The sequence below is a fragment of the Pipistrellus hanaki genome, assembly GCF_964339955.1.
Source record: "Pipistrellus hanaki genome assembly, chromosome: 1".
Lineage (NCBI taxonomy): Eukaryota > Metazoa > Chordata > Mammalia > Chiroptera > Vespertilionidae > Pipistrellus > Pipistrellus hanaki.
This window is the reverse complement of record NC_140503.1, coordinates 8781754-8795187: the sequence shown is the minus strand read 5'-3', so window position 1 is coordinate 8795187 and position 13434 is coordinate 8781754. Positions and strand designations below refer to the sequence as shown.

The 13434-nt window shown below is 39.0% G+C and overlaps 1 protein-coding gene across 1 annotated transcript in view; it reads left to right on the top strand.

The window, feature by feature from the left end:
* The window catches only part of CATSPERB (cation channel sperm associated auxiliary subunit beta), a gene marked incomplete at its 5' end in the record, with an annotated part of 70385 nt that overhangs the window by 21583 nt on the left and 35368 nt on the right, over positions 1-13434 (top strand). Inside the window, one exon of the mRNA XM_084866147.1 lies at positions 3953-4120. Within this exon, the coding sequence (XP_084722273.1) occupies positions 3953-4120 (168 nt within the window). The remainder of the gene's footprint in view (positions 1-3952; positions 4121-13434) is intronic.

Below are 13434 nucleotides of genomic sequence, written 5' to 3'. Positions count from 1 at the left end.
ATCACTGGTGATCAGGGAGGTGGAAAGTCCAATGAAGTGTGATTGGGAGAAGCCCTGGCCAGTTTTTCTCAGTGGTTAGAATGTCGGCCCTCGGACTGAAGGGTCTCAGGTTCAATTCTGGTCAGAGGTACATGCCTCACTTGCAGGTTCCACGGGGATCCTGGGGAGGCAACCAACCCATGTGTGTCTCTCACATTGATGTTTCTCTCTGTCTCTATGCCTCCCTTCCACTCTCTATAAAATCAATGGGAAAATGTCCTTGGGGAGGATTAACAACAGCAACAACAAAAATGCATACATAGATAAGGGAGCCTAAGAGGAGAGGAATTCGAGACATAAAATTCAAACAACTCTTTTTAACATTTTTTTGAAAAGTGGATCAGTAAAATAAGACAATGTTTGAAGGACGAAAGGTCTTTTTTTAATGATTGGAGAAATTATGTTGTGTGATGATGGGAATTATTCAATAGGAGACGGAAATTGATAATAGAGGAAAGAGAGGGGAGAAATTTCTGGAGTGATGGATATTTCTAAATGGGTGAAAGAAGAGGTGAACTATGCACTAGTGGAGAAGTTGGCCTTCGGCGGAGAATAATCCTACAGCAACAGAGGGAAGGAAGGGTTTATGGGTTTAAAAGCAGTAGGTGTATAGATGTGGTAATGGAAGCATGCGGGAATCATTTTATCAATAAAAAAAAAATCAAAGTCATTATTTGAGAGTGAGGAGGGAGGAAGAATATTGGGGGTTTGAGGAAAGAGAGAACAGAGTAGAATGGTTGCCTAGGAAGATGGGAGGATGAACTAAGGGAATACAGTTTTTATGCTCATGATTTAAAGTGTGACCAGGACAGCATTACTGACTGTTCTTCTCTATGTTCAATTGTGGAGTATACAAATAGTACAGAAGACAGAGGGTTGTATTTAATTAATGTTGGAGTTCTATTAAGAAATTTATTTATAAGAAGTAAAAGAGTGAAGAAAATCAAAATCAAAAAAGCAATAACAAAAAAAAAGTAAAGGAGTGTACATATGGGAATGCAATAAGACAAAGAAAAAAATAAGTCTTAAAAATTAAAAAGTAGAAAATAAACTCTAAAAGATATGATGGAAGAGTAAATTACCACAACTTTTTAGGAAAACAATTTGGCATTATTATCACCCTGTAAATTTTAATATTGCCTATTCTGTGACCTGCCAATGTCATTTTGGGGGCAAGGAAAAATATATATATGGGGAAACATTTAGAATTTTCATCACAGCACTGTTAACAATAGCATTGGATAACTAAATATAATCCAGATGCCCATGATCAGCAGAATGGATAAATTACATTTTATTCACATAATTCATTAAAAGAAAATTAACTGAACCATATCAAATTATATTGGGGGGAATAAGTTTTAGAAGACAATATATGTATAATTCCTTTGAATCAAAAAAGATTATAAAGAGCAAAAGTAAAATCAAGCAATACATTAAACATACATATGTACTAAAACAAAAAAAATAGCAAGGGAATAAAAAAACACATATTTTAGGACATTGAATATTTTTGTGGAAAGAGGTAGAGTAATAGGATTGATAAGAAATATAGGAAAAGGTAATTAGCAATAAGCTAATTCTTGGGTTAGGCTGTCAGTTTACACATATTCATCATAATAAGTAACATAAGAAAAATAAAAGTGAACATAAATAGAGTAATAATTTAAAACATTTAGAACAATGCTATGAGATACCATTGCTTTCACTCAAGTAATCAGTAACAATTAAAAATAAACTTTTGATAAAATCAAGTATTGATGAGGTTTGGAGAAATGGATACTTACATACATTATTTATCTATATATATAAAAACCTAAGTGACCATTATGACTGGTCCACCATTATTCAGTCAACCGATTGCTATAATGCACACCAACCACCAGGGGGTCAACACTCAGTTCAGGAGTTGCTCACTGATAATCAGTGCACTCCCACAGCCAACATCCCACAGTCCCTCCCCATGGCCCGGTCAGCCAGCCCTATTCAGCCCCAATTGCATCTAGTAAGACTATGATCTGGTCTTGGCAAAATTCAAGAACAGTCTTGCAGTATCTATTAAAATTATAGACATACTAGTACTAGAGGCCCAGTGCATGGGTGCACTGGTGGGGTTCCTTGGCCTGGCCGGTGGGGATCAGGCCAAAACTGGCTCTCTGACATCCCCGGAGGGGTTCCAGATTGCAAGAGGGCAGTTCTCAGGTGACACACCCTAGTACTGAGCTCCCTCCTCTCCGGTTCTAGGTGTGTCACCCGAGAACCACCACTGTCAAGTGACCACATCTCAGCAGCTCCTGCGTTGAATGTCTTCCCTTGGTGGTCAGTGCACATCATAGCTACTGGCTGATCGGCCGGTTGCTTAGACTTTTATATATATGGATATAGATATAGATGCATAGCCTCAGACTCAGCAACTTGGTTTTTCAGTACCTGCTCTAGAGATACACTAACATTAGTATAAATGAGCAGGCAGAAAGGTCATTGTCGTATTATTTATGACAGTGAGCATTTTTATGCAACCTTTAAACTCTCATTCATAGGAAAATAGAGTATCTCAAGTATAATATATCCATAATTATTGGATACTATGCATCAGTACAAAAGAATGTGAAGATCTACATGAGCTAACAAAATGGACTGAAATATATTGAGTGGAAAGTATAACTTACAGCCCAACCGGAACAGGAGGATGCCGTTTTGAACCTTTTGTTCAGAGCTCCCTCCTCTTCCCACCACACCTCCCCACCCATTACTATGCTCACTGGTAACATTTGCATGATCCAAAGCAAGAGTGAAGATGGAGGCTCCAATATCCTATGTTTGGTTCATGGATTGGGCTATGCCAGCAATGAGTGCCACACCCCTGAGTGATGGAAGCGCCCACGTGCTATTTAATAAACTTTCTCTGTGGTGTTTGAAATATGTAGACACACTAAGTATGCAGTCCAGGACAAGGGTCCCTCTTGCCCAAGTATAAAGGTGGTGCCACACTCAGATACATGCTTCCTCCCCTCCTCACCATACAGTGAACTGTTGTTGTAGGTGGTGGTGGTGGTGGTGGTGGTGGTGGTGGAGTGTGATTGTGTGAGAATGTGTAGAAATTTCAAATTGATAACAGTAGTTACCTCTGGGAAGAGATAGAGGAGACCATAAATTATATCAGATGGCATATAAAAAATTATTTAATGGTAGTTAAAGAGACTTCAGACATATTATAATGTTTTAAATGTAAGAAAAGCCTATTTTCAGGTATAACTTACCACTAAAATTAATTTTAAGAAGAAATTGAAAACCAGAAATACTCATTTGAATAACACATAGGCCATTAAAAGAAGTACCAAGTAAGACTCATCCAACCTATGATCTGATTTATCTTTTAACAGCCCTTAACAAATGATGGGGAACAGAAACTTACATGCTACGTATGGTGGAGTATATTTGAGGATTTACTAAGGTCCCACGACACACTTTTACAAATGTCAAGGGCTCTTCCTCACCAAACATGTTTGCGTACATAATTGCCAGGTGCCTAGAACGTGAAGTCTCATGTCGATACGGGGTCAACTCTTCCCCCCCCCCTATCGAAAAGCACCAGCACTTCATCCTTTTATAAACAGATAGATCCCACTTGGGAGATGATGGGAGTAACCTCATTCTTTTATGCCTGCACCATGCACACTGTGCAGACCTGAGCCCACCACATACACTGTCATACAAACTCTAAGAAGGACACACAGAGTAGTAGACTGAATAAGAAAGAGTCCGTACGTGTCAGAGGGAGGAAAGGTGGGGGGGGGGGGCCTAGATTGATGTGGGAATATGGACAAGACCACTTAGGAGAGTAGGCTGATAAGTAATTGCCTACAGTCACAGGGCGGCTCGTTAATGAGGTGTTATCTTTTTATTCCCTTAGATATGGCTTTCAATCGATGGTGCCAACACGTTTGATCTGTTAGCGGACTTTCACGATGATGTCATAAAGAATGCTTACCACAGTTTCTATAATTCCGAGATCACCTTTGTTTCCCAACGTGGAAAGGTTTACTTGACAAAAGCAGGTGAGGAATTCACTTTTACTGGTGTCAGCACTCTATGTGAATCAGGAATTCGAAGACACATGAAAAAAAAAAATTGGCTATCTTAACAAATCTTAAAGTCTAAAACTTATTAAGAGTGATAGATTTATTTTTAATTTAACTGTGGTAAAATACTCATAAAATTTACCATCTCAGCCATTTTTAATTATACAGCTCAGTCACATTAAATACACTCAAAATGTTTCGTAATCATCACTGCCATCCATAGTCAGAATTCTTTCTATCTTGTAAAACTGGAACTATACCTTTAAATGTTTAATTCCCCTCTCTCCACAGTCCCTGGCAACCACCATTCTACTTTCTATCTGTATGATTTTGACTTTCTAGGTCTCTCAAATAAATGGAATCATAGTACTTGTCCTTTTGTGACTGGGGTATTTCATTCAGCATAACGTCATCAAGATTCATCCATGTTGTAGCATACCTCAATACTGCATCCCTTTGCCTGGCTGAATAATGTTTCATTGTAGGGATAATGCACAATTTGTTGAGCCATTTATTAGGATATTTGGGTTGATGGACATTTGATGTTTTTCCACATTTTGTTCTTATGAATAATGTCTTTATGAACATTTATGTACACGTTTTTGTGTAGCAATATGCTTTCATATACTCAGAAGTATATACCCAAGAATCTAATTGCTATGTCCTATGTTAACTCTTTGCTTAACATGTTGAGGAATTGCAAACTGAAGCTGTCCCATTTTACAGTCCTACATGCAATGTGTGAGGATCGTTTCTCACATCCTCACCAGCAGTTGTCATTGTCTTTTTTTTTTTTTTTTTTTTTTTTAGTGTAGTAACTCTAGTGGGTGAGGAATTGTATCTCATGTTTTTGACTTTTATTTGCTGAATGGCTATTGATGTTAAGCATTTTTCCATGTGTTTATTGACCATTTGTAGAAATGTCTTCAAATTCTTTGCTCATTTAAAAATTGGGTTTATTGTCTTTATTGTTGAGTTGTGAGAGGACTTTATATATTCGATTCAAGTCTCTTACTAAATATCTGATTTGCATGTATTTTCTTTCATTCTGTGGGTAATTTTTTTCACTTTAGTGATGGTGCTTTTTGAGGTACAAACATGTTTAATTTTGATGGTTTAATTTTTCCATTTTTTCTTTTTTTTTATGGCTTGGGTGTCATATCTAAGAAACCATTGCCTAATACAAGGTCTTGTTTTCTTCAAAGAGGAGTCATAAGATGATGAAGCTACCAATTGCATAAAAGTAATGCTGAAATTCAGTAACATAAAAGGCAAGGAAGATTACCTTCAGAAACAGAGTCCCAGTAACGCTCAAGTAGCACTTTCATAGAGTATTGATTACGTTTGGAGATTGGGGTAAACTTGGAGATGCCTGATAAGGTCTAACCAGAATGTCCCAAGACAAGCATGAGACCGGTTTCTTTTGGTTTGTTTTTTATATTGTCACCATTCTTGACTATCCAGCTTAAAACCAAATTTTTTCTGGTCTTGTAAGCCTCTGATAGAATTTTAAACAACAAGCTCTCTAAAGGTTTCTGGTCTGACTTCAAAAGCCTGGTTTCTTGGACCTCAGTATTGTGTCCTTGGGGTTCACTGCCAGAATCGGTGCTATCACCATAAAATCTCTGTTGGTCCATCCTAATTCAAGGATAAGGAAAGACTACAACGTTCTGATTCTGTTTCCCCATGTCTTCACCACTGTGTTTACTTATTCTCGATTACGTCAATAAAACTTTTGTTCAATTTATGCTGGTGTCAAGGTTACCTTTGTGGTTTATTTGTCTGAATCATTTGTTGAGACAGCATTAGTGTGTTGGCATACAAGAATCTGACCATCGGCCATCATATGATTATGAGATAAACAAAAATGACTCTGAGTATCATTAGGAGGGGTTGGGAAGAGAATGAGACATGGACCATTTCCCGTCCTCCAGAAAGCTCCCTCCAGCCACTCTCCTTTCAGTGTATCTCTAAGGCTTGCCAGTATTCTGACTTCCAATCCCATAGTTTTGCCTGGTTTTGAGTTTCATATAAACAGAATTATGTGGTATATATTCTCTTGTGTCTGACTTTCCTCGGTTGACATTGCGACTCTGCAATTCCTTCATATTGTCGCACATATTAGTACAGCTTTGTAGTCTTCCATTGTCTGAATATGCTATCATGTATTTATCCATTCCACTGCCTGTGGATGGGTATTTGAATCATTTCCATTTGGGTCTATTATTAAAAAAAGTAACTCTGAACATTTTTGCATAAGACTTTTGCTGGACAAAGTTTTCCTTTGTTTGGTATATACCTAGAATAGAATTGCTGCCATCACCAGTAGAAGTTTGCTGAGCTTTTGCTGAAGGAAAATGAAGTGCTATCAATACTTTTCCAGAGTGAGTGTACCAATTTCCTGTCCTATCAGCAATGGGAAGGCATCCCAGGTACTCATCCCTCTCACCAGCTCTTAGGATTATTAGTCTTTTCAATACTGAGCTGTTGTGGTGACTATGTAATGTTATCTTGGTGAAAATTTAGTTTGCATGATTAATAATGTTGAGCACATTTTCATATGTTCATTGGCCAATTTTTGTTTACTTATTTTTTGATGAATTATGTCTTCATGTCCTTTTAAACCAAGTTTTGATTGAATTGACTTTTTCTTATTGACTTCTATGAGTTTTTAATGTATTATGGATCTGAGCCCTTTTTTTAAAGAAATATACCTTGCAAACATCTCTTCCCAATCACTTTCTTGTCTTTTTTTACTCTCCTCATTCTATCTTTTGATGAGCAAAATTATTAATTTTTAAAAGTTAAATTTATGAATATTTTCTTTTATGATTAGTGCTTCTTGCTTCTTGTATCCTGTTAAGTAATTTTTGCCTGTACCAAAGTTAATATTGTTTCTAATTTCTTATATAGGTCAATAGCTGTGTGTGTGGTATGAGGTAGGTTTATTTTTCCCCATAAAACTCTCAGGGTGTCTACTCTGGCCTTCAGTTGGATATTCAAGGTCATAAGCTTTTTCTTTTCTTTTTTTCTTTTGCAGGCTCTCCAATATATCCATAAAATTTATACCACCCCCACAATCTTTGTAAAAACCATGATTGTCATTGTAATCAAGAACACCACTCCTGTCCCCTAAAGTCTTGCCCTCCACAAGCACCCTAACCATTCTACGACCAGTAATCATTTAAGTAATTGTGATGCCCTTGCTTGCTGGGGATGGCAAGTGTCACAATACCTTTGCATTCCTTAAATGTGTGAGCTACTCAGTCCCAGGATCCCACCTTGATATTCTATTTTCTAGGGACATTTCTAATTTTACAAAATATTGTATCAACCCTAACTGGTTTGGCTTAGTGGATAGAGTGTTGGCTTGCAGAGTGAAGGGTCCCAGGTTTGATTCCAGTCAAAGGCATGCACCTTGGTTGCGGGCACATCCCCAGTGGGAGGGGGGCGGGTGCAGGAGGCAGTTGATTGATGTTTCTCTCTCATCGATGTTTCTGATTCTCTATCCCTCTCCCTTCTTCTCTGTAAAAAATTAATAAAACATGTTTTTTTAAAATATTGTATCAGTTGTAATTCTGGCTGGAAACATAATTCCACTCAAGTGTTTCACCTGAAGAGCAGTAGATATAGTTAAAGAAACCAACAATGATAGCAAAATATCCCAACACTAGCAATGGAAAGAAGTCATTACAGTCCCTTTGATTAAAGGGGTGATGCAAATAAATAGATTATAGATAGATAGATAGATAGATAGATAGATAGATAGATAGATGATAGATAGAGTCCCTCTCCTTCCCTTATTTGTATCTCCTGCTAGTGCCTTTCATTAGTCAAATCCACCCAGAAGCCAGCTAGAGACAGAGCACAGCATTGCAATTCATAGGGGTCAGCCTTCCAATGTACTGGGCAAGAAAGAGAAAGCCCAAGAATGGGTCTGAAGAAATAGGGAGATAGATAATAAGCAGCACGTGCTGTGAAATAAAAATCAAAATAGACTAAGCAAGATGACTTTGAGAACAGTAAAAATAATTAACAGCTAAGAAAACTAAACCAAATTGGCAATATGGATCCTAAACTCTTATAAATTATAGATACAAGCTCTAAAAACATGTCCAGGAGAATCCAAGATGGCTGCCCAGGTAAACACCTAGCCGCAGCCACACACAACAATTTCAATAAAATACTACTAAAATATAAAATGGACATTACCCAGAACTACAGGAAAGTCGGCTGACTGGAAATTCTACAACGAGAAGCAAGGAGAAAACCAGAAGGAAGCGCGGAGGAGCTGGAAAAGCCTAAGGTACGGAGACACGCGGCGCACGGAGAGGACGGAGCCAGAGAGGAGGGAGGCTGAGTGCCTGGCTGGCGTTCCCTAGCAGGAAGGAGATAAAAGCTCCGACTGTGCTGGGCCCCAGTTCTGACTGCTCTGAACCCCAGTTCTAGGCCAGACCCCGGGGACCCAGGCTCATCCATAGGGAGTTGGGCTGTAAGGCGGAACCCCGGGGGAGCTGCGAAAGGAGGTCCCGGAGGCGCACACATTGCACGCAGAGAAGGGATGGTTGGCTGTGCCGCGGGATTGCCCTGGCGGGAAGGAGACAGGGGCTCCAGACTGCTCTGAACGCCACCTCCAACTCCACTTCCAACTGAACTGAACCCCAATACCAGGCTCATTGGGGGAAAGCCTAGACTGTTTGGTAGCAGGCGAAAATCCAGGGCACCTTTCTCTCAGAGGCATTTGCAAGGAGTACTGAAGGACCCTGAGACCCAGGAGCCGCATAGGGCGGGGCTGACGGAAGCCAAGGCTGCAGGCTCCACCCTGAAACCCCGCCCCATCTGTAGCTACGAAATGCGACAACAAAATAGATCACAAACGAAAGAAATGGAGGACAAAAAGCGACTGGATATAGAGTTCAAATCTACGCTTATAAGGTTTTTCAAGAATTTCCTAGAAAAGATCGATAAGACCTATGAGGATATGAAAAGAGATCAACTAGAATTAATAAGGAATCAACAAGAAATGTTAAGGGATCAACAAGAAATAAAGAATACATTGTCTGAAATAAAAAATATTATACAGAGTCCTAAAAACAGAATGGAAGATCGCAAGAATCAAGTCAAAGATTTGGAACATAAAAAGCCAGAAGACACTCCTCCACAGAAGCTAGAAGGCAAGAGAATCCAGAAAATTAAAGATAATGTAAGAAACCTCTGGGACAACTTCAAGCGAACCAACATCAGAATTATGGGGGTCCCAGAAGATGAGAGAGAGCAAGATATCGAAAACATACTGAAAGAAATAGTGACAGAAAACTTCCCCCACCTGGTGAAAGAATTAGACTTACAAGTCCAGGAAGCTCACAGAACTCCAAACAAAAGAAATCCAAAGAGGACCACACCAAGACACATCATAATTAAAATTCCAAGAACAAAAGACAAAGAGAGAATATTAAAAGCAGCAAGAGCAAAGAAGGTAGTTACCTATAAAGGAGCACCTATACGATTGTCAGCTGATTTCTCAACAGAAACAATGCAGGCGGGAATGGCAAGAAATATTCAAGGTGATGAATAGTAAGAACCTACAGCCAAAGATAATCTATCCAGCAAAGCTATCACTCAGAATCAAAGGTCAGATAAAAAGCTTCACTAATAAAAAAAAGCTAAAGGAGTTCATCAACACCAAACCAGAATTATATGAATTGCTGAAGGGGGTTCTTTCAGAAGAGAAAGTAAATAAAGATAAAAATTATGAACAACAAATACATAACTATCAACAAGTGAATCTAAAAACCAAGGAAATTAAAAAAAAAAAAAATCTGATGAACAGCCGAAGCCGGTTTGGCTCAGTGGTAGAGCGTCGGTCTGCAGACTGAAAGGTCGCAGGATCGATTCCGGTCAGGGGCATGTATGTTGGTTGCGGGCACATCCCCGGTAGGGTGTGTGCAAGAGGCAGCTAGTCGGTGTTTCTCTCTCATCGATGTTTCTAGCTCTCTATCTCTCTCCCTTTCTCTCTGTAAAAAATCAATAAAATATAAATTTTTAAAATCTGATGAACAATATTAACTGTTGAATATAATAGAATCAGAGGTATGGAAGGGGAGTGAACAGACGATTCTTGGGGAAAAGGGGAGAGGGGGATGTGGGAAGAGACTGAACATAAACTGTGCACCTATGGATGAGGACAATGTGGAGTGGGGAAAGGGCAGAGGGTGGGGTGGGAACCCGGTGGAGGAGAGCAATGGCTGAGGGGGGAAAAGGAACATTTGTAATAATACGAACAATAAAAATTTATTAAAACAAAAAACAAAAAAACATGTCCATGTGCAGAATGAAAAATCAGTAAGTGGAAAGAATCTGAAATGACAAATATGGGTGCTAGAGATTGAAAAACTGCCAGCTGTAGAAATTTCCAGGGATGCATAGAGAGGGTGGCTCTGTGAGGAATCCAGCCCTTTTGCTTCCTACATTGATAAATGAATGAAGACTGAAAATAAGAATAAAGAAAATCAAAATTGATCATAAAACATTACTTTTTAAAACTAAAAGCAAAACCAATAATAAAAGCAAAAACACTTCTTAATTATTTGAAATAGAAAATGTAAATCAATTTTAAAGCCGCCAAAAAATCAAGCCAGCCTTGTATTTTCTGCTGCAACAATGAATATCCCATGTTTATCTAAAGAACCTCAGAGAAAAATAATATTACCTAAGAATTTAGAGCCACCTACACTAGTTTATTTACATGCAAAGCCAATAAAAGAACGTTATAAACATCAAATCTGAGGTTCACTGACGGTAAGATGCACCCTTAAAACAAAAACTGCAAAGCTTTTTCAATTAAATTTTAACACAGTGGGTTTCCCCCCCCCCATTTTTTATTAAGATATTATATGTGTACATATCTTACCATTGCCCCCCCCCTACCCCACTCCCATACATGCCCTCACCCCCCAGAGTTTTGCCTCCATTGGTTATGCTTATATGCATGCATACAAGTCCTTTGGTTGATCTCTTATCTCCCCCAGATCTCCCTACCCTCCCCACTGTAATTTGACAGTCTGTTTGATGCTCTACTGTCTCTGTATCTAACTTTTTGTTCAATAGTTTATAATGTTCTTTATTATTCATATATGAGTGAGATCATGTGGTATTTTTATTTCATTGACTGGCTTATTTCACTCAGCATAATTTTCTCCAATTCCATCCAGGTTGCTGCAAATGGTAAGAACCCCTTCTTTTTTATGGCAGCATAGTATTCCATTGTGTAGATGTACCATAGTTTCCTAATCCAATCATCTGCTGATGGGCACCTAGGCTGTTTCTAAATCTTAGCTGTTGTAAATTGTGTTGCTATGAACATAGGGGTGCATATATCCTTTCTGATTGGTGTTTCTAGTTTCTTGGGATATATTCCTAGGAGTGGGATTACTGGGTCAAATGGGAGTTCCATTTTCAGTTTTTTGAGGAAACTCTATACCGTTCTCCACAGTGGCTGCACCAGTCTGCATTCCCACCAGCAGTGCATGAGGGTTCCTTTTTTTCCGTATCCTCGACAACATTTGTCGTTTGTTGATTTGTTGATGTTGGCCATTCTGATAGGTGTGAGATGGTACCGCATTGTTGTTTTGATTTGCATCTCTCTGATAATTAGTGACTTTGAGCATGTTTTCATGTGCCTCTTGGCCTTCCTTCTGTCTTCTTTTGAAAAGTGTCTATTTGGTCCGTTGCCCATTTTTTTTTATTGGATCATTTATCTTTAATTTAGTTGTATAAGCTGTCTGTAGATGTTGGAGATTAAATCTTTATCAGTGATAACATTTGCAAATATGTTCTCCCATGCAGTGAGCTTTCTTGTTGTTTTATTGATGGTTTCTTTTGCTGTAAAAAAAGCTTTTTATTTTGATGTAGTCTCATTTGTTTATTTTCTCTTTAGCTTCCATTGCCCTAGGGGCAGTATCAGTGAAGAAGTTCTTTCAGCATATGTCTGAGATTTTGCTGCCTGTGGATTCCTCTAGTATTTTTATGGTTTCCCATCTTACATTTAAGTCCTGTATCCATTTTGAGGGGTTTTTTTTTGTGTGTGTATGGTGTAAGTTGGTGATCTAGTTTCATTTTTTTGCATGAATCTGTCCAATTTTCCCAACACCATTTATTGAAGAGACTGTCTTGGCTCCATTGTATGTTCATGCCTCCTTTGTCAAATATTAATTGAGCATAGTGGTTTGGGTCGGATCCTAGGTGATGCATCAATTATTACTATGACATTATTTCCCCTGCCTTTAGTTAGTTGCATTGCTTGGTGTATAAGAAGGCAAATTTTGCATGTCATTTCAGAATTAAAACATAATGCAATTTCACCTGCTTGTGAGTTTCCTCCTTTCTGAGGTCCCGTAAAATACTTGGTGGTGGTTCTACAAGAAAATGTGGAGTTGTGGTCACTCTTCCAGTCACATTTGGCTTCATTGGTAAATACATGCTCTTCTTTGTTTTCCTCTCAGTAACACACCCACAATAACTGTTTCAATGTCAAATTACAATGGAATATTTTTTAAAGCATTTTTAAATGGCAATAACATTCAGCATGCATTACACCAGTGATTCTGGGAAACTCAAAGTGATGACAATGTAAAGGAAGAGCAGAGGCAAAGTACATGCATGTGTAGCCAATTGACCACTATGGCATGAGTGCCCCCTGCTGGACAATGATTGTAAGACACATCAATGATTCAATGTACAAGATGTTAAAATGTGAAAAAATATATATAGAGCTTGTGTTTATAGATGAAATATGGCATATTGAGCCTTAGCAATTGTAGTAGTTAATTTTATGTGTCAACTTGACTGGGCCAAGAGGTTCCCAGATTAAACACTATTTCTGGGTATGTCTCTGAGGGCGTTTCTGGATGAGATGAGCATTTGGATTGGTGGACTCAGTAACTCCCCCTTCCCGCCCTCCCCTCCCCCCCCCCCCACCTCCCTGGAGTGTGGGTAGGCATCATCCAGTCCTTTGAGGGTCAGAGTAGAACCACAAGGTGAAGGAAATCACCTTTTTGCTTCCTGCTTATCTGCTGGACAGGACGCTGGTCTCCTGCCCTTGGACAGGGACTGGCCTCAGTCGCCCCCTGTTCTCTGGCCATCGGCTCCCCTAGTGCTCAGGCCGTTGGCTCTCTTGGTTGCAGATGGCAGATTGCAGGACTTCTCGGCCTCCATAACTGCACGAACTAAATCCTCACGATCTCTTCCTTCCTATATCGTATTGGCTTGTCCAGGGTGATGGTGGTGAAGGTGGTGAGAAGTGGTTGGGTTCTCT